At 42.7% G+C, this 27214-nt stretch overlaps 1 protein-coding gene across 2 annotated transcripts in view; it reads right to left on the reverse strand.

The window, feature by feature from the left end:
- Positions 1 to 415: 415 nt before the first annotated feature.
- The window catches only part of LOC138300241 (caspase-7-like), a 358375-nt gene continuing 331576 nt past the window's right edge, over positions 416 to 27214 (reverse strand). Inside the window, exons 6-7 of one of the 2 annotated variants that reach the window (XM_069239325.1) lie at positions 22752 to 22890; positions 416 to 2801 (exon numbers count right to left, since the gene is read on the reverse strand). In XM_069239325.1, the coding sequence (XP_069095426.1) occupies positions 2578 to 2801; positions 22752 to 22890 (363 nt within the window). In that variant the 3' untranslated portion in view covers positions 416 to 2577. The remainder of the gene's footprint in view (positions 2802 to 22751; positions 22891 to 27214) is intronic. The other variant, XM_069239326.1, reaches the window with a different exon arrangement.

Genomic DNA, 27214 nt, shown 5'->3' on the forward strand with positions numbered 1-27214 from the left:
ACAAATTCCTATAACAGAACAGCAGTCAGCAGTTTACTATCTACCCCCAGAAATGTTTATCCAGGTGTAATCTTTAGCGACAAAATAACTTGTCAAGGACTTATGTCTATTCTGCTCAAGGTCAGTAAACAAAGCCTTGATGTTTATTACTGCCCTCTTTGGAAATAGGTATAATTAGGCTTTGGTAGGTCAAATAAAGTCTCTCCTTCCCTTCCACTTCTAGAAAGACTTCTAACAAGTGGCTAGGCAGAGGTCCTTGTATTACTTAATGAGATATACAATTCATATAGGCTAATAAACAAGCAGTACATGTGCATGCAACCAACCAACAAATACCCAGCTTCAGAACCTGTAACGGGGTTAACATTTTGGCTTCTGTGCAATAAGCTGTAAGAAAGAAATAAACTTCATAAACTGAGGCTTTGGTATTTCATTTATTCATAAAAAATGAATTGTTCTTTTGCTGTTACTTGAACATTTGTTTACAGTTGAGGGGTTGGTGTGTGTCAGTAAACTAAACCCAACATCTATTACAAGCTGAATAAAGTTTTCAAAATTAATCAAATATGGAACTGACTGCCAAGTATTCAAACAATCTGTGTTTGTTTATGGAAAATCATGGTATTGGAAGTACACGCTCACCGTCCATTACAGCATCCCATCTCACCACAGAGACTGAACATCTACCGTAGGTAACGTTAACATAGGCCCGAACAATTGTTTTCAGGGTAAGTCTATTGCACAGACAATGGCAGTAGTGAAGTAGAAAACTGCAAGGTCTGCGAGGCCTACACTATAACTGGCAGACAGGAGAGATCCACCATGCTCCCAGTTGCCTTCAGTAGACCTTAAGTAGGCATCATATTTCCTTCTTTCTGTAAGACAGAGAGGCACAGGTAGAAGATGGTACTCAGGTTTTACTGATTACTGTTAGTGGTTGTTTTTCATGGTCAGCTTTTATCTTGGATTACTCTTAATGGTGGGGGGGGTTATTGAACAAAAGTTTTTATTCATCATTATCACTGTTGTACATTTTAATGATAGCTGCAGCTTTGGGTATTAATACATCAATACCCTCCAATAACCATGTTGTTTGTTTTTCCGTTTGGATTAAGGTTTTCAATCTTCTCTGCTGTTATGGGCAAAATAGAAACCGCTACTGTAACAGATAAAAGTACTCTCCCCAAATCACAAAGTACATTTACAAAAGAGTGTATTTACTACTGGCCCATGGCTAATGTGTGCCTGCTTGGCTTTGAGGGCTGCATCAGGACATACATCTTCACTGATATAAGAGAGAGGCTATTTTCCCCACTGACCTTGCTGATTCAAAGGAGCACAATGTTGGTACTGTGTGACTGGAACTATGCCAGATATTCAGGCTAACCACTATGTAAGTGATTCCATAAGTAAATATGTCCACGTATATAATCTGACGATCTGTCATATCTCATGGACCAACACTGGACACCCGTGTACTGTAGGAAACAAGACACAGATGATATTCAAGGCAGGGTATTGAAATTGTGCCAGTGAAAAATATTAAGTTAAACCTTACAATTTGTCGTGTTAGATAGGTGCTAACTAGAAATAAATACCTCATTTGAAATCAAGCATGCCATCCAGTTTTGTGGAGAAGACCGATACTTTGTCAAATTTAAATTAAATAAGAAGTCTACTTATTATGGGTTTGACTGTAGAGCCTGAAATCTTTGATTTTTAAAGCCACATAATTTCCCCAAGTTTATCTGGAAACGTCTCTATTATGCTATGTGGTCTTTTGTTTAGGAGACAGGGCATGGTCTTCAAAGATTATATATCTCATATGTTACTACTAATATGAAAAAGTGACATACACATCCATATACATTAATGAGTTGCATATAAAACTATTTAATGAAATGGTTTAATGTCATTACATAACATATTGTATTTGTTGGATTGCTAGCTGTGCCCCTATAAAATACAATACTCCAAATCATGAGTATTCGTGTTTTTTCTCGATTAATGTCTCTTTTAGCTTATCGGAATCCAACAATTCAGAGTAGCTTTCGATGGTGCGTGCTGTTGGCTTTAATACTAATCCAAAACGGAAATAACGGTATGCCAACATATAAGGATCACTATTGGACAACTGGCTACGTTCTGGTAATTAGAATGATGTTCAACTACTAAAAAGATACTGCATCTCCCTTTGACACACTATCCATGTACAGTATATACTAGAGTACAAACTAATGAAAAATGGCTAACAAATGTAGTTTTAAGCGTAAGAAACAGTAACCGGATAATGAATGAACACTGCTCACCAAGTCAACATTACTATGATATAGAAGGTCTTGACACCAAAGCTGCACATGCCTTTCCTTGAAGGGAATGGGGTCAGACAGCACAAGAGGAGAACTTGGTTGTGCGTGATCAATAGCTGAAAAAATAATAAAATGATGCAGTTATGCAAACTAGACACACCTGCATGTAAGTCAAGTACCTCCAGCAGCCAATGAAGTAAGAAAGGACTCTGCTGGCTCCAAACCTCCCTGAAGAATGAGGCCCATATGGGCCACCCTGAATCCATTTTCAAAAGTAGAGTTCTTTTGTCAGCATTGACACCACACAGGGTATCTGCTTCTTCCCGCTGAAACGCTGGTCATCAGACCACGACTCAAAGCAAGTGGCCACCATGAAGTTGACTCTGGTCAGGATCTGCATGATCTCCAGCTGCTTCCCATGTTTTGCTAGCACCTCACAAAGAGACTGCACAAACCAGGATCCTCTCCCAGGATTCCTCCAAGAATAGTAACCTGAAACAAGAAAACAATTTCAGTGCAAGCTTTTTATTAAAGAGTCTCTTTTGGTTTTGACAAATAATTCGAATTATACAGGTAGTGTTTCCAACAAAGGCAAAGGAACGAACGGCCCTGAATGCTGTTTGGGTGCGATGAGTTCTAGAATACTCTAAAGGGTTAAATACTAGTATACCTTCAGAATCAAGCTTTAAATTGGCGTTGTGCCTTTCAACGGTTTAAGTGCCAAGGACTCTGACAAGGCATTCTTTTTTTAGATTGACAAGAAATCTGCTATGAAAACATGAGATCTTTATGTCACCGCTGTTCCCCATCAGCAAAAAGGAAAGAAAAAATGCTTGCTTACCTATACGAAGATGTGCAGAGTATCGGTCTGGGATCTCGATACACGATTCTCCTGTGCAAAACATTTTACTGTTCTGAGAAAGCAATATAAATAACCTTTCTAAAGGCGGCTCATACCGGGGAAGTAAGTTGGCATGCTGTTGTTCTACATGAACAGGCATTAAGAGAGCAGGGGATATACTGCATGGTGACACGGCACACGAGGGAATTGAGTAGTGACCAAAGTTGGACAAATCTGGCAGAAGAGTGTTGCGGAAAGAAGGATATTCAAGACAGAATTAAAGATTGATAATAAACATGTTAATTAGGCGTCCAATCTGTATCTGCCAATTACCTAACATGAAACTTAAATTCACTGCTTAATTTGGGCTGAACACTGGCACTTATTTTTGAGGGTCGGCACTTATTTTTCTGCCTCATGCATTTACGGCGAGCAAAAGACACATCTGGGAAAGTCGGAGAAAGAAAAAAAGAAAAAGCTGTAAGAGTGCGCCAAAGTAGCAGGGAGTGGCTTTAAATGGATTGAAGAGGCCCGAGATAGCTTCAGTATTACACTGCCTCAGTATTCCGTGTTCGCACATTTAATTACAGTAGCTGTTAGTTTCATAGAAGGGCTTTGGGTACCGGCACGTTTTTATTTACAAATTAAGCACTGCTTAAATTCAATTTTTAAAGCTCATGTTGTAAGTTTTTTAAAAATGGCTTTACATTAGAATAGTTGTGCCTGTAATCTATCTGCAGTCATCGTACCAACAGAAGATAAGCACACATCAGAAACAAAATGGCATAAAGTATGTTTGTGCAAACTGTAAAGAAATCCTCTTGACACGTGGAAGAGTGGCTCAAGTACATGTAGTTATGTTCCGAAAATACTCTGGACAGACACTTAAGGGAGGCGTGCTAAATAAATCTATCAAGAATATCTGAATGACCAACAGATAGGGTGACCACCTGGCATTGAGGCAAATTCTAGACAGGATTGTAAAAAAATCAGGACAAAGGGTCAACATTTAGGACAAAAATTCGGGATGAAGGGTCAAAATTCAGGACAAACATTCAAGAACAAACATCAATTTTACAGACACCCAAGAGAGGCCAGACCCCATTATGTTATCAGTGGATTTATTTTCACTGACTCCTGGTATGCTACATTCAGGTGTCACATTACAGGTGTTTTGTTCAGTAGTAAATGAATGCCCTTCAGCACTGTGTCAAGGCCATCACCCTATCTACCCAATCTTTCTTAAAGAGAAACAACAACATTTTGATTATGTTTCTGAACAGTTTAAAAACCCTGGCAAAGTAAGGGAAACATTAAGGTAATTAACCTTATGCTAGTTTAAACAAATTGAACAAAAACAGCTGACTCACCCCAATAGCCCATGCACTTTCAACCTAAAAAAAATAATTGATGAGGCAGGGCAGATGGTATGGGTGACAGTCTCACACCTAAGTTCAGGATGTGATGTACCACAACTTGTCTGTATTCTCACAGCACTAGAGTGTATGTTTGAGACTCTACATTTACCTCAGAACTGGGAGCCTCAAAGAAAATAAAAAGGAGGATAAAATCAAGATCAAATGGGAGTTTGTGGCTAAGAACCGGATAAATAAGGAAGAGAATAACAAGGTGGGACAGTTCCTAAAATTAGACAAGATGGGTCCACCAAGACTTTCGGAAGGTATTGGGTACCTGGGGAATTGTCTCTGCAGACAGGAGAGAAACAGGAGAGGCACTGTCAAGTGTTTGACCAAGCAGTACCAACCCACTAAACTCTTCTAGTGAAATGGTCCACTGTTCGTGCTTGTGAAGGGTGAGCAGGGGCCAGACCCCTTGCAAGGTTGTGCAAGGCAATTGTCCACTTTGCCCATGTCTTAAAATGGTTTTGAATTTGAGGAAAAGCCTAGTGATCTAGGTTATCTCTAAGTGTCAAGTACACATAGAATCTTCAAAATATTTGGGATGTAAATTTCACAAACAAAATGTAAACATTTTAAAATTTAATTAGTGTTTCTTTAACATATGGCACTGTTTTCCCCTTTAAATACAATTAGACCTCAGATTGAACTGGGAACCAGTTACTTTTCGATACCTTGTGATTAATATCTACCATTCTCCCACTGATTTGCAGAATGGAAATCTCGGCAGAGCGTCACGGTCCCTCCGAGCCCAGTTTGCTTTTTGGTATTCTCTTCTGCTTTCTTTAGTGGGCCATGTGGCACTAGTGAAGATAGTGTGCTACCCCGATAGTATTATTTTGCAAACCCTCCCCTGCTCAACCTTCTGTCCTTCTTCAGACATGCCACACATCTGATTTGATTGCTGGGGTGCCTTTGGATAGCTCTTTCCTCTCTAAAGCTACCCGTGACAGTAGATGGATTAAGCCTCCTGGATTTAAAATTCTATTATTCAGCTGCACAGGTCCAATAGATGGCACGCTGGCTTTCTGCCCGTCCCTCTACATGAGATGGGGTTTATCTATAAATACTTTTAAAGAGGGCTTACTGCATTGCTTATTGTTTCCTACTGACCATTCTACGGACCACCATCCGGAGTTATCATGCACAGCTTTCTCTTGCCTTGCTAGAACTTGTAAACTCACTGACACGAAGAAACCCTGTGGTCCTGCCCTACCTTTAGTAAGCCTTCCCACTCGCTCAGGCTGGCTGTGCTCGGCGCAACTCCATCAGTGGCATGCTGCAGGTGTCTTAAAATTGGTGGATTATTTTCTGGATGGCGAGCTACTAAATTTCCAAACCCTTGTGACAGACTAGCATCTCCACCCGGGTCAAGTCTTTAATTACAACCACCTTAAACAATCATTAAATGACCTATTTCCTGTCTGCCAACTAGCACTAACCCTATATGAAGTGTGCCAGAAGCTCTACACCATAGGGATTGGCGGCAAACTGATAGAAAGGGTGTACAGACCTTTCCTGCAACATTGAGACCACTCCAGGTCTTCTTGTCATACTACCTGGGTGACTGACGTGGCCAAACCTCTGCAAAATACAGACTGGACTAAAATACCGGACTTTTCCCACAAAGTATCCCACGGCTGTCACTTTAAGTACATTCATAGAGCTTCCTTCGGGATGCATTCCACCCGTTGCTTGCTGATGGACCTGGCCTTTTTTGCAGGGTCATCCCAAACGTTTTGCCTCCTTCCTATTTTTCTTGACCTGTTTTTGTTGGCTTTTGAACTCTGAACACTTTACCACTGCTAACCAGTGCTAAGGTGCATATGCTCTCTGTGTTAATTGTACTGTTAATCGGTTTATCCATGATTGGCATATTTGATTTGCTAGTAAGTCTCTAGTAAAGTGCACTAGAGGTGCCCAGGGCCTGTAAATCAAATGCTACTAGTGGGCCTGCATCATTGATTGTGCCACCCACATCAGTAGCACTGTATCCATGTCTCAGACCTGCCACTGCAGTGTCTGTGTGTGCAGTTTTAAACTGTAAATTCGACTTGGCAAGTATACCCACTTGCCAGGCCTAACCCGTCCCTTTTCCTACATATAAGACCCCCTAAGGTAGGCCCTAGGTAGCCCCATGGGCAGGGTGCAGTGTATGGTTAAGGTAGGACATATACTATTGTGTTTTATATGTCCTGACAGTGAAATACTGTCAAATTCGGTTTTCACTGTTGCAAGGCCTATCCCTCTCATAGGTTTACCTGGGGACTGCCTTTAAACATGATTAAAGCATAGCTTCCCTTTGGGAGCAGATCGACATGTGGAATTTGGGACCTCTGAACTCACAATTTAAAAATACATCTTTTAGTAAAGTTGGTTTTGAGATTGTGTGTTTGAAAATGCCACTTTTAGAAAGTGGGCATTTTCTAGCTTGAACCATTTTTATGACTCTGCCTCTTTGTGGATTCCTTGTCTGGGTTAGTTTGACAGTTGGGCTGTTTGCACCTCTCTCCAGACAGTGACACAAAGGGGGCGGGGTGTAGCCTGCCTATTCTGATGAGCCATCTGTGCTAGGAGGGAGGGGAGGAGTGGTCACTCGCACCTGAAAGGGCTGTGCCTGCCATCACACAATGCAGTCTCCAACCCACTGGTTGTGTCTGAAGCCTTGGCTGGGCAAGGCAGGATTTCACAAACAAGTGAGACTTTCCTTTGAAGTAAGCCTACTTCAAAGGCCAAAATGGGTATAAGAAGAGGACCCAAAACCACAGACGACAGACACTTCTTGGGGTAGATACTCTACCTCACAGATACTTCATGGAGAAGAAACGTGTAACCAGAACCTGCATCCTGCCAAGAAGAACTGCCTAGCTGCCCAAAGGACTCCCCTGACTGCTTTCTGTAAAGGACTGTTGCCCTGCTGCCTTGCTGCTCTCTGGCTGAGGTGAAGAAGTGCTCTCCAAGGGCTTGGATAGAGCTTGCCTCCTGTTCCCTGAAGTCTCAGGACCAAAAAGCCTTCATCTCTTCAAGAAGGACTCCTTGTGTGGCGAAATGTGATGCACAGCCTGCCAGAAACGACGCACAGCCTGCACTGTGGTGAAGGTTTCACTGCACGCCGAACCGTAACCACGCAGTCCTACTTCACAACAAGAAGATCGACGCAGCACCAGCGTAGCGACTGTAAATTCGACGCACGTCCCACTGGATCGACGCATAGCCAAGCCGGAATGACGCAGCCCGACTTCCAGAGAGGAATCGACGCAGCGCCTGCCGTGCGGTAGAAAATTCTACGCACCGCCCACCCGATCGACACAGCTCCTGTGACTTTGTCCTGCCAGCGCAGGAAATCCCTGCACCGACCCCAGGGCATCTGAATCCCCACAACCCGAAGAGAATCCACGACTGAGCAGTGGAAATCGGCGCACAGTCGTCCCTGCGTGGAAACTAAACAACGCATCGCCATGTGCGGCCCGAAAAATCGACACACACCCCGTTGTTTCCACGCTTCTCCTCCTCTGCCGTCCTTTGCGGAGATTTTTTATGTGAACCAGGTACTTTGTGCTTGAAAGAGACTTTGTTTGCTTTTAAAAGACTTAAGATACTTTATATCACTTTTCAGTGATATATCTACATTTGCTTATTGCAGCTTTGATCGTTTTGACCTGCATTTATCCAGATAAATATTATATATATTTCTAAACACTGTGTGGTGTATTTTTGTGGTGCTATATGGTGGTACTATATGATTTATTGCACAAATACTTACACATTGCCTTCTAAGTTAAGCCTGACTGTTCAGTGCCAAGCTACCAGAGGGTGGGCACAGGTAATTTGGATTGTGTGTGACTTACCCTGACTAGAGTGAGGGTCCTTGCTTGGACAGGGGTTAACCTGACTGCCAACCAAAGACCCCATTTCTAACACTTGCCATTGGCTTTGAGGTTCGTAACTCACATTTTGATGCTTTCAGTTTGCTGGCTTTATTTGTTTATGGCAATGCAGCTTGAGTGCGTCCCTTCTCTTGTCCAAAACGTATTTACAGTATCCTTCCGAGTGATCCCTTTCTGTAAGAAGGCCTGTAAATCTTCTTCTTATCAGAGGACATTTGCTGTGCATTCAAAGAAGAAGGTAAATGTCAGGCTTTGTCTTCGGTGGGAACTTAGTGTTTCTTTTCTTTCTTTGACTTCAAAGTGAGAGGATTTATGTGGCAATCTTGCTGGATACTGGGGTTAGGAAAGAGTTTTTTCTATCACATGACAACATTTAAATAAACTTCAGAATATATTAAAATCAGAAGTACAAATGAAGCCCATTTTTGTTAATTCTGAACTGTGCTGGAAACAAATACATTTATTTGATTGAAACAAATCATTGCAGTAGGTGATGCAATTTCCACACATCATCGTCTGTGTACTGTATAGTTTTATTTGAAAAACTGTATATCTGTGCAATGTAATGGTAATTTCAATCAAAAATGTGTTGTCTGTAATGGCAGTGTGCTACCACACCATGCATACTCCACTCCAATCTGCTCTGCACCACGCCACACCACTGCACCCTACTCTGCATCACTCCAATTTACACCACTCCATGCCACTGCACTGTGAGACACTGCACTCTTCTCTACCCTGAACCACTCCACCCTATGTCACTGCACTCTATGCTACTTTAGACTTTGCCTCTCTACTCTGTACCACTCTACTCTATGCCAATGCACTTTGCACCTCTGTACACCACTGTGCTCTGCACCTCTGTACGGTATATCACTCCAGTCTAGGCAACACCAATCTAGTCTGCACAACTCCACTCTATGCCACTCTGCAATACCGCACTGTATGCCACTGCACTCTATGCTAATACACTCCATGCTAGTGCACTTTACTCTGTAACACTCAACTCTATGTCCCAACACTCTACATCAATACACTGTCCGTCACTCTAACTTACTCTATGCCACGGCACTCTACACCACTTTACTCTATGCCATCACCCTCCATCCCACTCTATGCACCTCCACTCTACCCTACACCTCTTCACTCTATTCCACTTCACTCTACTGTGAACCAATCTACTTTATGTCACTGCGGTCTGTGCCACTGCACTCTACCCTACACCTCTCCTCTCTATGCCACTGCACTCTGCTCTGAAACAATCTGTTCTACACCATGGCACTCTACTCCACTCTGCCCCACTGCACTCTAAACCACTGCACTCTACTTCAATATACTCTATGCCAATGCACTCTAAACAAATGCACTATATGTCACAGCACTCTGACACTCTACAACACTGCACTGGCCGCCACTATACTTTGTACTACTGCATTCTACACCAATACACTCTATTCCACTGCACTCTATATCATTCTACTCTGCATAACTCCACTCTACGTCACTGCACTTTACAGCACTATACTCTGCTCTGCAATGTACCACGCTACACTACTCCACTCTGCACCACTCTATGCCACTCAAGTCTACTGTGCACTCTGTGCCACTGCACCACTCTAACCTACTGCACTATCTGCCACTCTACTGTATGACACTTTACTCCACTGCACTCTATGCCACTCTACTCTGCCCCATGCTACTGTACGCCATTACCCTTTAGTCTGCACCACTGTACTCTACGCCACTGCTCTCTGTACCACTCTATGCCACTCTACACCACCGCACTGACACACTACTCTGCAACATTGCACTCTCTGCCACTGTACTTTACACCATTCTACTCTGTACTACTGCATTCTACGCCACTGCACTCTACAGCACTGTACTCTACACTGTACCATTCTACACTACTCCACTCTGCACCAGTCTACACCACAGCACTCTATGCCACATGAGTCTACTCTGCACTCTATGCCACTGCACCACTCTACACTATTGCTCTTTCTGCCACTCTGTTGAATGCCACTCTACTCCACTGCACTTTATGCCACTCTACTCTGCCCCATGACACACTCTGCCAATGCACTTTAAACGGCACTGTACGCCGCTGCCCTCTACTCTGCACCACTGTACTCTATGGCACTGCTCTCTGTGGCACTCTACACCACTGCACTGACACTCTACTCGTCAACATTGCACTCTCTGCCACTGTACTCTATACCACTCAACTCTGAACTACTGCATTCTATGCCACTGCACCCTATGCCACTACAATCTATGCCACTCTACTCTGAATCACTCCACTCTATGCCACTTCACTCTACAGCACTATTCTCTACTCTGTACTGCACCACTATACACTACTCCACTCTGCACCATTCTATGCCACTGCACTCTATGCCACACAAGTCTACTTTGCTCTCTATGTCACTGCACCAATCTACCACTCTAGTGTATGCCACTCTACTCCACTGCACTCTATGCCACTCTACTCTGTCCCATGCCACTCCATTCTAAACCACTGCACTGTATCCCACTGTACTCTACTCCTCACCACTGTGCTCTACGCCACTGTTCCTATGCCTCTCTACTCTACACCACTATGCCACTAACTTTTTGCCATGCTGAACAGCAACCACTCTGGTGTATAATATGGCTAAAACACATTGGCAAAGTCAATAACTCTTGTGTAGATAAGACCTATTGGCGTTGCCAATGTTTGTTAGTACTATGAGGTACCAAGGTCCCTGAAAGAACTGAATATATATGAAAGTCCTCATTCAAACATGCATTACACGCATCATAATATAGGCTGCTACAAAATGCGCAAATACATTTTGGTTAAATAAATAAAAAAGTCCTTTTAAAATACAGATTTGAATAATATACAATTTATACCCAGTACTAACATGTTTTTATAACAGCCCAATAAAACTACACACTCCACAGCTCACCTTGGAACACCCTTACAGTACCTCTCTAAAAGAAAATATCTTTATTAAGCTTCAAGTGACTCCTCTGATTAAAGTCAATGCAGGTTTCCAAGCCCCTTTACATTTGCAGATTTACCGGTTGTGCACATTTGCATTTCTTCAAGGAAGGAGACCCCCTGGCAAGAAGGCCTTTTCATATCTGTCTGCCCCTCCCACCCCCAGAGCACAGGAGACGCACTCCCTTATCCTCCAGCTGGGGAAACTGATGTGTCTTTATTGCATTTTGTCCTTTTGGTGAAAGGCTAAAATTACGGACAAATACTGTCCGTTAAGCCTTTCATCACGGACAACGGATGGCAAGGCGAAATTACGGGCAGTCCGTGAAATTTACGGACGGGTGGTCACCCTACCAACAGATAGTGTGGCCAGTAGTCAGTACACACTGTGAGAGTGGTTCTGGGGTTAATAGGCTTCAGTAACTCAGGAAGGAAATCAGCAAAAGGAATAAAGACATAACATTTAAGTCGGTTTTATAAAGATAAAAGGGATCAGTTAATTTCCTGCATAGAAAATCAACAGTGGCTGGCGGCCTGACCCCAGCCACACATCCAGCCGTGCAGATTGGGATGAGCGTTACCGCGAAGCAAAATGTGGCGATCCGATCTCCAAGTCTGACTTGGCGGATTGGGGGAGAAGGGGCGAAAACCCACCTTTCTGTATCCATTCCATGTCCGATTCTGGCTGGACTCGATTGGACAACACCCTTCATCACTGCTGCCACTAAGCCACAGAGAAAAATAGACCCCCCCCGTCCCTGGACACGAAGGTAGGTAACCTGCATTGCCTGTGTATGTTGGGGGCATCACTGCCCATGAGTTCAGGACCAAAGCATACATATACTTGTCACAACAATGTTTTTAGATTACCGTGACATGCATATGTCAGGGACATGAGTGGGTCAGACAGGGATGGGGACACACTGAAACACAACACAGATTATACACGTCTACAAGTGTCATTTTGATGTCAGTATACATTGGCAAGTGGATGCTGGCACCACAATGATAGTACATTTACACCTGTCAACTGTCTCCGTGTGTGCACATTGTAAGAGGACCTGTACATGCCATCTTGTGCTTCAAGTTGTGTCGGTGAGTCAGTACGTGTATGTGTCTGTGTGATGCGATTGGCTGAGTGAGGTGGAGGGAGCTGGCAGAGGGTGCTGTGGTTGTGTTAGTATGTGTGCCACTTGCATATGGCATTGATGTTGTTGTGTATGTTGTGTTGTGTGTTGTCTTGCTGTGTGCAACTATGAGGTGAGTGTTTTTGTGTGGTGGTCATTGTCATGATGTGTGTAGTTGTGCTTCTGTGTGCGTGTGTTTGTGTAGATCAGTGTTTAGTTATGTTGGTAGTTGTGGTTGTATCATGTGTGGGTGCACTGTGAATAGTGTGTGTATTTTGTGTAATGGATGTACATCAATGTGTGTTTGCAGTAAGTATGTGTTGTGTTATGGTAGAATTGCAATGGATACAAGTGTGTATGTGGTGTGGTGAGTTGTGTGTGATGCAAGGGGACACATATAGCAAAGGCACATTGTGGGTGTGTTACTTACCTCTATTCCACAGCCACTGCCATTGTAAGGTGCCCATTGGGTCCTGCAATGTCCTCCCTCTGTCAGCAAAATGCTGGCAGTACACCGCCTGCAGTACTGTAAAATCTAAACACAGCGGTGGAACTTTGTCAACTTTATGGTCTTCAAGGGTCCGCCGCTGTGGCGGTTTGGCAGGAACACCACTAAGATCTAAATCAGGCCCTTACTGTTTTTTTTTGGTTGGTGGATATTCTAACCACACATTTCTCACCTTCTAAATGTCCCCAGATGCCACACTGGATGTGGATTTTTCCAAGAAGTTACTCCCAACTCTGAAGTGAAGGCATGGAGCTGAAAATTGGGACCTCCCGCATGGCACTCAGGTCAGTTCATCTTGAATTTATCCACATCCACAGAGATGGGACGACTTCTGACAGACTGGAGATGGCAGTGTGCTCAGTCTAACTTGAGTCCACTTTACAGAACAGGGAAAGCCAGGAGGAATCTGCTGTTAGAATATATACTACCAAAGGGCAGTACAGAAGGAAAGTCACCTTTTCTTCTAACAGATACTTTTAACTGTAGATTCCTCGAATTCTGAATAGACACCCAAGCAGTACCTCCCAAAAGGTGGAGGATTTGAGAGTGTCACACCAAGAAGCCCTGCTTTACAGAGCAGGCAAAACAGCCTACTCTGTGCACTTGATTGTTGATGCAGTAGTGCTTGGTGGCATATGTATGGATGTCCATGTAGCATCCTGACATAGTTCCAGTACTTGGACATCCTGTGCCAATGCAGTCAAAACAGACTTAACTCTGGTGGAATGAACCCATAGGGATCCTTCTTAGCCAGATGACAACATATCTTTATGCAAATGATGCTCCAGCTGCACACGGTTTATTAGTGCAACACATTCCCGTTTTGAGCATCAGCAACCCCCCCCCCTCAAAAAGCTGGTCATCAGCTTAGTACTCTCTTGTATGCTCAATGCAGAACGAGCTCTTAGTGGGACTAGTCTATGAAGCCCCTCTTCTGCTTTGGAAGGATGTGTCACAGAGACAAAGATGAGTAGAACAATAGACTAATGGTGTACTGTGGATTCAGTGACAGCACTTCTTGTTCATTGACATGGCACACAGACGTTACTGTGATATGAAACACTTTCATTATGTCATTTGTTCACCCATTGTCTCCCAATCCAGAAACAGTGGATCTGTCACTACTATGAACTATTGTTGGAGCAGGAAGTACAGGATGCTGCATGATGGGTTGGTGTTTCACTGCACTTCATTACTGATGGTTCCAAGTTTGTTCAAGATACAGATGCTGTCTGACATAGCCATGTTGTTGTCCCCACTGAAAGTGAAGGTTCTTCTGTAAGGCCCAGGTGCTCCAAAGGGCACAAGGGATTAGAAGGATGCATGAGGCTACGGGTGCAAGAAGCCTCAGAACCATTTCTAACAAAACCTAACATTCTGCCTAAAATATCAAGATCATATCCAGAATGTTCCTTGCTGTGCAGGTGGTAAAACCCCGACCTCTACTGTGCCCATTTTGTCCCTTTTTAACAGAGAATCCTCTGTGTAGGTGTCAGATATGACTTTGGCTCACTGATGGAAAACCCCATTGGTCAAAGAAGGGTGACCATCATCAAGGGGTGATCACATCATCAGGGGACCTGGCCTTCAGCAATCAGACAGGTACAGAAAGTATTTCGGACCTCCAAAGATGAAACGTGACCGCCACCATCACTTTCTGAAGGGCAGAGATGAGGCTGCAGGGTAGAAATTGGAAATGTTCTGAACTCAAAGTTATCCTATGATAAAAGTTGGAACACAGAAGAATATTGATGTGAGTAATGTTTTATACATGTTTATGCAGTCAGATAATAGTTTTAGAAGTTTTCACTCATCTTCAGCAGTTGTTCTCTGCAATATATGTTTAATCAGTCCTTCACGGGCTCATACAGGCAATGTCGGAACTCATAGTGGATTGGGTTTGTGAAAGTTAAAAATTCCAAAGGGATGAGCACTTGTGAAGATCCAGGAATTCATGTCTAATCTGGCCAGATGATGGAAATTATCCTGATACTCTGATGTTCAAAAGCAATAAAGCTTTACCATTAACAATGTCATATGGGCTTCAGAGAGTATCTCTAGGAATCCTGCAGACTGCTGGTTTGTAGCATTTGAATTCATAGAACTAACAAGTACCTTGCTTCTCCTACAGACAGGCATTATATGCAAGTTAGCTGTAACATTCAAGAAAACACCCTCTACAGGTTTCTTGAGCTCCTCGGCACCTGCAGTTTCACAGTAATTAAGCAGGGTAAAACGGCAAGCCCTTGCAGTTCAGCAGGAAGATTGCTTCTTAAGCTGTGGCACAACATAGGCCGGCATATCATGGGGTGCAAGGTGAAAAAGCTCTTCTCAGCTTCATGGTAGAGACAGTCAGAATCTCTTGTGATATGAAAGTATACAGTATACAGTATAGCGGAACAATTTTAAAGGGAAATTTCCCATCCTATAGTGTACATTTTTGATCCATTAAGGACACCCTGCTATGTTCAAATCCTCACAGATATATGGATAATCCATCCGCCTTATTAGAAGTGCGTTACATCTTATGGCACTTGTCATAAGGTAGATGAGATATCCGTCAAGTCTGTGACAGAGTATCTGTCTGCAAACTCTAAATCAGGCCCATAGTCTCGAGTAGTCAAGCTGCACTCTAAATGTCCTTTCAAAAATGGAAGAAAATGGGAGATGTCTCTACCCTCTTTCTAGCTCTCCTTCGCTCATCCCCTTTTTCACTTGAATAGAATGGCCAGTGGTTAGTCAGGGCAGGAGAAGGTCCAGTGATTGAATCCAGCAATCTATTATAATCTCTGAACAAACTAATGGCCTTGATTTGAAAAATGTCTCAGAATCAGTGCATGACCTACATGTGGGGGAGCTGAGTGATGATCGAGCTCTGGTGCTATCCAAAAACTGCCCATGGCCAAACAGTCTTCAGAAAAAATTAGTGGCAAATCATTTCAACGTAATTCTCAAAATATTATAAAATGTCCTTCAAAAATGTGGCCGACATTTCAGTAATTTCTGTTTTCAAAGGCGAATTGAAATGTTACTGAAAATATTGGTCGCAGCATTATATTCTGGGCTGATCGGTTTCCTTCTTTAACGCTTGAATGCAGACGCCCTGGTATATCCGTTTCCTACGGTAGTGCAGGCCCTTGAGTGTCAATTCGAGATTAGGACACTGTTAGTTGTCAACTGCAGTTCGTTTCAATGGGCGTATTTTTACGGCCTGCTTTGCTAAATTTTCGTCACGAAGCTTGTATTTGAAATATTTATGTTCGAACACTGCGCTACTCCCTGCGCATGGCAAATTAAATGTATGCTTTTATGTTGTACTTAGGGTTTATGTCATGCATGGGGTTGTGGTTAAGAGACATAAGGGGCATCGTGCCCACATACTTAAGTATTTTACGTGGTTTTGTACATAAAGGTTTTTTTTTCATTTATTTGTAAAAGTGCCTTGAAGCTTATGTCCGTTGACCGACTGTAATGTGCACTTCCTCATTATTTGTGCTATGTAAAAAACTAAATAAATCTACACCATTTACAAAGTTACTGGACATTCTCTGGCAGCACCTGTCTGAATTTGGCTAGTGAACAAAACTATCAAGTTGTGAAGTCTAACAAAAAGTTAAATTACTACTTGAACCTCACCAGAAAGCTTTAATGAGACTACCAGGGAAATATAAGATTTTAGTATCCATTACTGACACAAGGGGGTCTATTCACAAACTGCATCTTGCAGTGCGTTAGCGGCACTACAACAGCACTACTAATGTACTACAAAATGCTGTTCACAAACCTACATGCGGCGGTCTTTATGTGAGAAGATCTCCGCCCGTTAGGTGTTCATGTCATTAGTAAATGTGGGAGGGACGGGGATGGGGAGGGATGGAGAATACTTGCAAATAAAAGGGAGGTGATAAAAAGAGATTTTGAAAAAGTTACAAAGGGGTAACTTGAAAAATGAAAAATGTCTCAGAATCCCTACACACAAAAAGTAAGCCCATTTTTATTCACACTTTGTAATTCAATAGCATTTGCAAACCCAGTAGGTCGTGCCTTCACGACCTAAAGGCTTTACCAATATATTGAATTAATGCTGTGCAGAATGACTAAATAAATAAATTAAATAAATTCTATGACACGGCCACCCGCCACATTTTGTAGAGGCACTCTTACAAAGCGGGGGCTGTTTTTTATTTTTTATTTACAGGTCCAATTTACGGTCCCAAAGTTGAATCGGTATACATTTCACCTTTGGAACCTAATGGGTTTGTCAATGTTTTTTAGGCACGCTGTACAGAGCCCTTGCCCCAGCTCTACTAGGACCAGCAAACCATGAACTAGCCTCTGCATCAGAGCTGCTCCAACCAGGATCCAGCAGCAGCAGCACAAAGGCCAGCAGAAGACTCTCATTCTAGCAATTTAGGTAAGTATTTAAATATACTAAATATTTAAATAGCTGTCAAGTTTTCTCTTTGCGTTGCAGCAATTCCCAGAAAACAAAAATATACTGCCATTTGTTTCCATTTCCCTGTATTCAATGCGCATCTTGGAGCCGGATGAAGTCCCTATTATATTTAGAGAATGTTTGCCAGGCGTATTTAGCCTGAGGCCAGGGAAGAATGAAACTTATTACCTTACTGTCACCTGAGTTATTGTAGCATATGTTTACAAACGTGGCCTCACCCTTCACCAGTAACAAACTCCTTATCTCCTTGAGTGGCATAGGAGGAGATTCTCTTTGGGGTTCTTCATTGCAGCAAGAAATACCCACCTTCTACAGTAGCATCACCAATTTCAGGAAACGTTTTTCAACCATTTGAGGCAAAATCTGTTCAAATGGGGCAAAGTTTACTGTCAAAAAAGGCCTCAAATTTGACGAACCATTGTCTTTGTCTTATGTCTTTATAATTCGTCTTCCACATCTGTGGAGCAGGCTGTCGTAGTCCTTTTTCTGTGTCTATGGCCGCTGTCAAACAGTCCTACTTCTATGTCGCTAGATGTTGTCCCTTTTTGCGTTTTGAGAATCTGATCACTGTAAATCGGGGGTTAAGTTGGGGGAAACTATAGGGAGAAAAGTAACAGGGAAGAAAACAACAGGGAGGCTAGGTTTGGTAGGAAGCAACAGGGATGGAACGGGTGGTGTGAAACAACAGGGATGGCATGGGTGGTGGGAAGCAGCAGGGAGGGCGCTGGTTGGGGGAAGCAACAAGGAGGGCATGGGTTGGGTGAAGCAATACAGTGGGCACAGGTGTGTGAAGGTAATATAGAGATTGCAGGTGGGGACTAGAAACATGCAAGTCATTTTGGGGGAAAGCAACACAGAAAGCGCAGGTGGTGGAAAGCAAAACAAAGGTGCACCTGGGGTAAGCAACATGGAGGGTGCAGGTGAGGGAAACAACACGGAAGGTGATGTGAGAAGTAACAAAGAGGACATGGGTGGAGGAAGCAACATAAAAAGACATGAGTGGGAGAGGCAAACGGGCAAGAGCAACATGGAGATGGGGAAGACGCACACGAGGATGAGAACATCACATAGTAAAGCAGCAGAGAAGAACACAGCAACAAAGAACAGCATGGGGGGGAGATAGGCACACAAGGTAGACAGCTTGAAAATAAACAATACCAAGTCCAAAAAATGCACTCGAATGGTTAAACATATAAACTAAACTTCATCTGTATTGCACGTGCTCCCTTGGTGTGTTCTCTGTCGGATGAAAGCTCCTAAAACTTGGAGAATTGCTTATTGCAGAGGTCCGCTAACCAGTCCCAAGGCACACTGTGACAGAGTTACCCTCAGCCTAGAGCTAATTCAAAACAACCACCCTCTGTTTTAACAGATACTGCCTTAACATGAGTAAGCCAGGTAACTGTCTTACACCACAGCAAACCTTCATAGATGTCCTACTGTTACAAGTCTACCACATTTCATACCTCAGCACTGGAGTCAGAAGTGCAGGAGAAAACATTTTCCCAATTCAACCAACATTCCTTAAAACAATCACCTGTACTGACTCACTCAATTTTCCAGTGCCTAGTTGCATGCCTAAAACACACCCTCCAACCTACTAAAAGTAAATACCATCTATTACTCTCTCAGATGGGATTGTTATTCATCCATAAATTGATCATATAAGAACTCAAAAGGGAGTCTTAAATAATGACATAGTCTAGGTGGCTTCACTCCACATTGGTGATGAGTCTTCGTCGGGCTACTCATCAACTTCAAAAACGTATTAAAGTTTTAAAAACGTACTCGTCACTGGGCTCTACCTACATACAGATTTTGGAAGCATTGGTTTCCAACATCATGAAATACCATAATCAATAGCAAAATTCAATTTTAAGCAACACAGGCTTTAATCATTCATACACCAAGAATGACAGTGAGTCTACAATATAATCCTTAAAATTGTATAGAACATTTCTCCAACATGTAGGACGTACGACTTCATAAACTAAGGGGCATATTTATAAAAAATAAAAAAAACTTGCATCGCAGCAAGTCACCTTGCTGCACTTTGCTGCAATGCGTGAGAGTTAAAGGACAGGAATGCTTCATACTTACCATTGTATGCCCCAATCCTGGCTTTTCACTGCACTGGCACACAACGTGCTGCCTAGCGCCATCGCAGGCACCCTTGCACAATGGTACAAGGGTGCCTGCGTTGAAAGAAGGATTGTTTTTGTGCAGCAAGGTACACATTCCTGCACAAAAACAATCATCAGAGGCATTTTCCTCTATGTGTGCAACAGAATGCAGTATATATAGAAAAACAAAGTATTGAGAAGAAATAAACATATTTGTCCTTGTTACGCCTCACCTGGGGAGGCGTAGGTATATGATGCATTCCCACGTCTACCAGTAATGGTAAATCTAGGAATACACCAATATCCATGGGTGGATATGTGGGAACACCCAAGCTCCACCCATGGAATGCCTTCCCAGGGCAGAGAAACGCAATGGAGCAATTTGCACTGTGTTGCGTGACTCTAGATTTATCAAGCCAGACAAGACCATGCAAAGTGGCCTTAAATGGCTTGATAAATCTACCTTAAGAGGCACAAAGTCACTCAATTATTATTGGCACAGACGTGGTGTTTCGATGGAAGCGATAGCCTCAGTTATCAGTTTGTTGTAAGTGAAGCATGCCATGTAAAAGGAAGAGATCTATTATAAATGCAGAGGACAATTTAAAAGGCTTGCAGCTGTCTGGGACTCTTCAAGGCGGATTTTGCAGACTGACTTATGAAACTTAAGGAGTAGAGGTCAATAGGAAGGCAATGTAGGCCATTGGTAATATTAAGGATATGACAACTCTAATCTAGACCCATTCTTCTCATATTATTTCTTGATGACTGCTGTTGACTGTATCAATTTGGATGTATAATCCTTACGGTAGTTCTTTGGTCTATCTGCTTACTATCATCTTATAAAAAATAAATAAATCAGACAGCTTCAAATTCAGGAAAGGGGTTAGGAGAAGTCAAACACCTTTACTTAGCCTCACTTGGTGACGGGTAAAAGAAAACTGACCAGCACCAAAGATATTCCAGATGTACAAAATTTAACATCACAGTTTTATGACACTCATGTATATCACACCACAAAATTACAGTCTCACCTAAAAAAGAAAACGAAACTAAACACTGTGCACTATGATACCTACACACTGTAAATGCAGAAAGAAGAGTGATGAAAAAGCAAGTAAACCCCTGAAGCCAAAATCTGCACCCTCTCCACTAGAAAGCATTTAAATGAAGTAGAAAACAATATATAGGCATCATCTTCACAACAGAAGAAACATATCATGGTTTTATGAGACCAGTATCACCCTTAAAACTATTTAAGGGAATTAAACATAACCAGCCTACTCCCTCAGTCCCCACTGTGATCTCACATTCCTCAGCGTTTTTCTGAAAAGTATTACATTTTTCTCCCATAAAATCTATATATTCTAAAGTTAAAGATCCCGCTCCCTGAGAAACATTACCTCATATTAACCATCTAAAAAATCCATTGCTGCTTGACTGACTTTTACCCACCATCATTCAATCACCTCAAAAACCAAAGGAAGCAAGAGACCAACACATCTCTTATCCCATACCCACAACTGTACTTTAAAACACCCTCAGTACAATTAGCCCACTTCAGATTCACACAATTAACCCATGTATTCGAGACTTTCTACACAGCTTTAAAGTGAGCAGAAAACCCACCCGCCATGCAGAATACACCGTTCTTTGACACTTCAAACCTTGCACAACACGTTGATCAAAACCACCTTATTCCTTGAAAAACAATGGAACACCGTATCAACAACCAATGACAAACTCAGTTCTATAAAATAAGCTTGCAGGTGAATAGCAAATAGGGTTTCTGACCTCAATGTAGCACAAAAAATAGTTATAATTCACATAGCTATGGAGGCCTCCACATTATAGACAATGGGATTGTGGCAAGATGGGACCATCATAATACCGCATGGGACTCGAACCACTTCCTATCTGGGTTAAATCAATAATACAAATCAACCTATACTTCCAACTCTAGGCTACAAGGCCCTCTCCCCTAAGTGTTGGATGACTTTTAAATTTGTAGAAATGACAGCTGATAGGGCACACTGAAAAAATATAAATGCTTCCAGTTTACTGCTTTTAGTTTTTACATTAGGAAGGGCTGTTGACCGCGAGAAATTCAGGAATATTTCACACTTAAGTCGAACCAGACTCAAACCACAGAAAATGCTTCGGGAATCAGACTTGAGACTTTAGGAGAAATTCAAACGTTAGTCAGAACAACACAACTACTTATAGGAAAAGCTTTGCAAATCTGATTAGTTGGGAAACCGACGTATATTTTAAAGTTATTATGTTAATACTCTGCTCGCTGTCGACATTTAGAGATGTGCATTATAAAAGGAGGACGTTCGTGCTGTTACACGAGCAGTTTCCAGCGGAAAAATGCTGATTATAATGACTGACAGATGTCCCATTTTAGACGGCTTAGTGCATCTGTGACGGTAAATGGACCTCAAACTAGCAGTGTATTAACAGCCCAAATCGTTGCAAGCAAAGCTGTGCGCTGATCCCGTATCTTCGCTGTTTGCTGGTAATCCTGGGGCAGCACCGTAAACGAAGCTTTCAACAGCAAAGCAGTAAGATTGCTGTAAAATGACTGGTCTTAAAGAGGTAGTAGCAACTGCCAGGCAGTGCTGCCATCACTAAGGAGGAGGTGCAAAGGAGTGGCATGAGACTCACGCTCACAATTTTCAAAATTCACAATCACGGTTTGAAACCTGAGGTGACTTCTGCCAATAGGAGATCACTGAAGTAGGTGTACTTTGGCAAGTGCTACCATGAAAGGGCTTTTAAATCTGAATGGAAAGTGGCGGCTAGTGGAGTAGCTTGGTTACTTTTGGTGTTTCAGGAAGCCCTAACATTTTGGTCATTGCAATGGCTATAATAAACCGCTTGCCTTTTGAATAGAAAGCTATGGAAACGACTAAAGCAATGAGGCAAACTTTGTTCCTTGGATCCATGGCAGTCAATTTTTAAAATATATCTGAAAAAACTGGAACCAGAGCTCAAGGTATAGAGAAATGCAAAATAAAACACTACCTCCATACTCAAAGGAGGAGAAGAGGAAGTATATCGTCAGAGCCAGTTAGACCCATTGCTTACCTGGCACAGTGGAATAGGCAAACAGGAAATCAGCCTCTACGGGTATCCTGTATCGAGGGTTGGCATCCGTCTCCAGAGTGTCGTTGGCAGGTCCTGAGTCAGTTGTTATCCCGTTATCAAATTCTGATCCTCTGCAAGCCTGAGAGTTCCAAATACAGACAAATATTTTTTTTTCAGTTCAAGCCACATTATTAGAAGAATTGAAAAAAATAAACAACAGTAATATTCTGAGAACACAATGTAGACTACAGTGTAAATGGGTAATCGCACACTTATGGCAGAAAGCAGTTACAAACATATGGCGGGGTACAGTAGAGAGGCAACATCCCAAGGTGTAAGTGGTCATATAAGGAGAGTTCATGGATAACAAGCCCAGGGATGTAGAGACTATAAATGGACTCATTGCTATGGATGTTGCTGGAAACCCCGGTTGTGACCATGGAGAGAGAGTGTATAGCAAGGGATCAAGAAGTAATGATAATGATAATAAGGAAATAAAAAGGGAAAGGGAAAATAAGGGAAAGGTAAGGAAGGGCGGGAGGGGAAGTGGTGGGATCAAAGGCTGGTTGCACAGGTCAGATGAGAATCTATCGCCTAAGCTTAGGTTGTTATTTTGAGCTCCGGGCTTTCTATATGTGGGAGTATTTGTGGGTTTAAGGCAGGTCAATATTTTGTAAATAGTCACAGTTTGTTCCATAGACTTTGTGTGTGAGATGTGTTGTGTAACTTTGTATAGATGATGTTATCTGTGCTTCTGGTGGAGCACAAAAAGTTAAATTTGCCAAAGGACAGGAACATGTGTTCAAGTGTACCTGACAGGGGCGGCCCCTCCGCTATGGCGGAGGAGCATCGCCCCGGTGCTGAAAGCAGATAAATAAAGGAATAATAAAAGCATATTTTATTATGCCTTTATTTTTCTGCTTCCGTAGGGCGGGCCAGCATCCTCAACAAGTGGAGGAGGAGTGTTGGTGCACTTCTAAGTGCATTTGTCGGTTTGGCCGGCCATCCGAGGCCAGCCAAACTGAAATGCAGACTAGAACTCTCCATCCGGCTGTGTTGCACAGCCGAGTGGAGACCAAGCACAGTGTCCCACTCCCTCCCTGAGTGGCATTTTGGCCCGCTCAGCCCAATCCCGGCACTTCTCTAATGCTGGTAACAGCATGAGAGAAGCATCGGGATTGGGTGGGGAGGGAGGAAGAAGATGAGTAGCAGCTGGAGCAGCGGAACACTGATGCAGCAGGTAAGTTTATTTATTTGATTTTAATGCACCCCACTCCGCGCACTGCCCCCCTCCCTCCCGCCCCTGCCTGGCAGCAGCAGCTACTGGTACTAGAAGGTTCACCACAGCACCAACAGATATCTGATCTTAATAACCCTAGTTTGTGTAGCCTAGCTGGGGTCCAATGCGTATTATGTGTCATCCAGAATCTTGACTGGGCAATTGCCGGTGTGTATTTAGCCATGAAAGGTGAGTTCTAGATTCTATTCCACGTGGCCACTGAAAAATTAGGTAAGAGGCTTTCTGGTATGAGTGGATACAGTTTCTTTTCTAAGCTTTTTGTGACATGTGATTTGGGTGAGTCAAGCATTTTCTATATGCGTGAGACGGTATGACTAATTCTTCTGAGATTCTCTAAAAGGCCAGAAAGATCTGGTTTGTGCGATTTCAGTAGTAGTCTGGTGGCACTTTTAAGTTTCAAGAATTGTAAAATTCAGTTGGTGGGAGGTCATGACTAGAGCTTAACTCGCCAAAAGTAAAAAGGTATGGGGGTGAGCCTAGGTCACTAATGAGGTTTAAGCCTCTTTTAGAACACTGGTCCCAGAACAGGGTTTTCCCATCCAGTTTAATTTTATAGTTGTATCAGAGGAAGGCAAGGGTGGAATTGGGGAGGTGTTTTTTCAGAGTTTAGCCTAGTAGTGAAGCGGATGTATCAGGCATTATGTGGAAAGAATGGGCCAGCGGGAGTTCCTGAAGACCTCTAATGGTGACAGTGGCGCATAGTGGTAGCGGTGATAACAAATGTGACTCGTGTTTGAGCCATGATGGGGAGAACTCATCTATCTCTCTGAACCACCAACTGCCCTGGGAAGCCAGGAAGGCCTGTTAGTACCGTTGAAAATCTGGCGTGTCTAATCCTCCTCTATTCTTTTTGATCTTAAGAACTGGTCCGGCTATCCTGGCTCTTTTCCCTTTCCATAGAAACTCTGAATCTTTTTTTTTTTACAGATTTAAAGAAAGACGAGGATAGGTTTATGGGAAGCATGCTTGGTACGAAGTTTATTAATGGGGCTATCATCATTTTCAAGGATTCTGACCTGCCCCACCAAGTGATATGTTTGGTGGTCCACAAACTAAGTAGATCTTTAATTTTTGTTATGGTCTTGTTTTCCTTGATTGTTAATGAGGTGTGACTGTCTTTTCCAAACCAAATACCACAAAATGTAATTTATTTTATTGCCCGTTTGTGATTTAAGGACGAAGCTGCTCAGAATCGAGGGTGAGCACAACATGTTCATGGGGAAGACTTCAGTTTTTGATTGGTTCAATTTGTAGCCTGAGACTCTGGAGTATTTCTCAATCTCTGACATGATGTGTGCGATTGCGGCATCTGCATTTTCTGTGAAAATTAGACCATCATTGGCCTAGGCTGCAACAAGTCTTCTAGCTGATTTGAAGTGAACTCCTTTGATGCCATCATTTTGTGACAGTGAGGAGAGAAAGGGTTCAATTACAAGGAGGAATAAGAGAGGTGAAAGTGGACACCTTTGTATCGTACCTTGATTCAATGAAAAAGGGTCGGAGAGATGGCCATTGATTCCGACCTTTGTTGTTTGACTCGCAGAAAGGGCCATGACCATGTGGTGGAAGTTTTTGCCTCAACAAAATTAATTGAGTACTCTACTCAGAAAAAGCCAAGATACTTTGTTAAAGGCTTTTCCCGCATTGAGTGCGATCACAGCGGTTGGGGATTTAGTGTGTTGGGCCTTATCTAGAGTGTGGCAGATGACAAGGATGCTATATGCAGCAAGACAGCCTTTCAAAAAAACGGTTTGGTGGGGTGCGATAAGATTCATTATAACCTTTTCAAGCCTTTTTGCTAGGATCTTAGCGTATAGTCAATATTACTTAACGATATCGGTCGATAATTTTTAACATCAGTGGTATCCTTGTCTTCTATCAGTATGACTACCGTTGTAGCCTCGGAGCCTGTGCCGTTGACCCAACCAGTGGAGGCAAATGATTGGAAAAGGGCAAGAAGTGGGTCAGTGAGCAGTGCTGAGAAAGTTTTGTAAAACATTGCAGTATATCCATCCGGGTCTGGGGCTTTCCCTGTAGGTAGAGTTTTTATAGCAAGGAGGATTTCCTCCTTCATGCGTGGGGCATTCAGAACGGATCTGTCCTCTGGGGATGCCATTGGGAAAGGACATGAGTTTAAGTATGCTACATATTCTTTCTGGTTTATTGTTCAGTTCGGTGAGTATAAGTCGGAGTAGACGTTACGGAAAACCTTCAAAATATCCTGTGGTGAGGTGAGAGTAGCGCCCGCTGTATTTTTGTATTGCGGCAATGGTGGACTTATTTTTGGTGTATTTCAGATAGTTGGCCAGGTCCTTCCCTGTCTTATTTCTATTGGTGGCTTTATCCGCGTTACAGATTTCCATCCATTTCTGTGCCCTTCTGCTTAGTATTTGGTTATAGTCATATTGTAGTCTGCACAGTACAGCAAGATCCTGAGACCCTGAGAAGCGCTGTATGTGTTCATTTAAGGATTCAATTTCTGTTTCTAAGCAGTTGAGACGTTCATTCAGGATTTTATGAATTGATGGAAGCTTCATTAAAGTACCCCTAATGAACATTTTGAGGGCGTCCCATCTTATCGAATCTGATGTGTCATCTGGTTTGTTGTCTGTTCGGAACTGGCGTTTTGCTGTATCAATCTTAAACCTGGAGGGCTTGTCTCTAACAGTGCATCACTTAGGTGCCAGATTTTTGGAGGAGCCTGGACTGAGGTCAGGCTGAGGTCTAGGGTGATGCTACTGTGATTGCTAATTATAATTGGTTTGATTTTCCGATTTTGTGAGAAGAGTACGCGTAAAGGTGGTATGTGCTTGTGAGATCAGCCATTTGTAGGGAGTGCATTTGCGGCTTTAGTTATGTGGTGTCCGTGTTGAACTCTTGCTTAGGTTATCCATGGCAAATAAGTATTCCGCGGCATGGATGCAAGCTTGGAATTGTGTTCTGTCAAAAGCCCCCTTGGTGGTGTGCATGAGAAAGCTTAGTAGGGTAAGTGAGAGCCTTATGAAGCACAAGGAACTGTCATAAGTGGATACTGGAAGCATAAGAGAGGGAAGAGTAAAAGGGTGAAGGGGAAAGGAAATCAGGAAATGAAAAAACAGAGCCCTTGTAAATAACGCTCCCACCACTCCAGCCCATAATGTAGGAATACCACATTACCCCACTA

The sequence above is a fragment of the Pleurodeles waltl genome, chromosome 6, assembly GCF_031143425.1.
Source record: "Pleurodeles waltl isolate 20211129_DDA chromosome 6, aPleWal1.hap1.20221129, whole genome shotgun sequence".
Lineage (NCBI taxonomy): Eukaryota > Metazoa > Chordata > Amphibia > Caudata > Salamandridae > Pleurodeles > Pleurodeles waltl.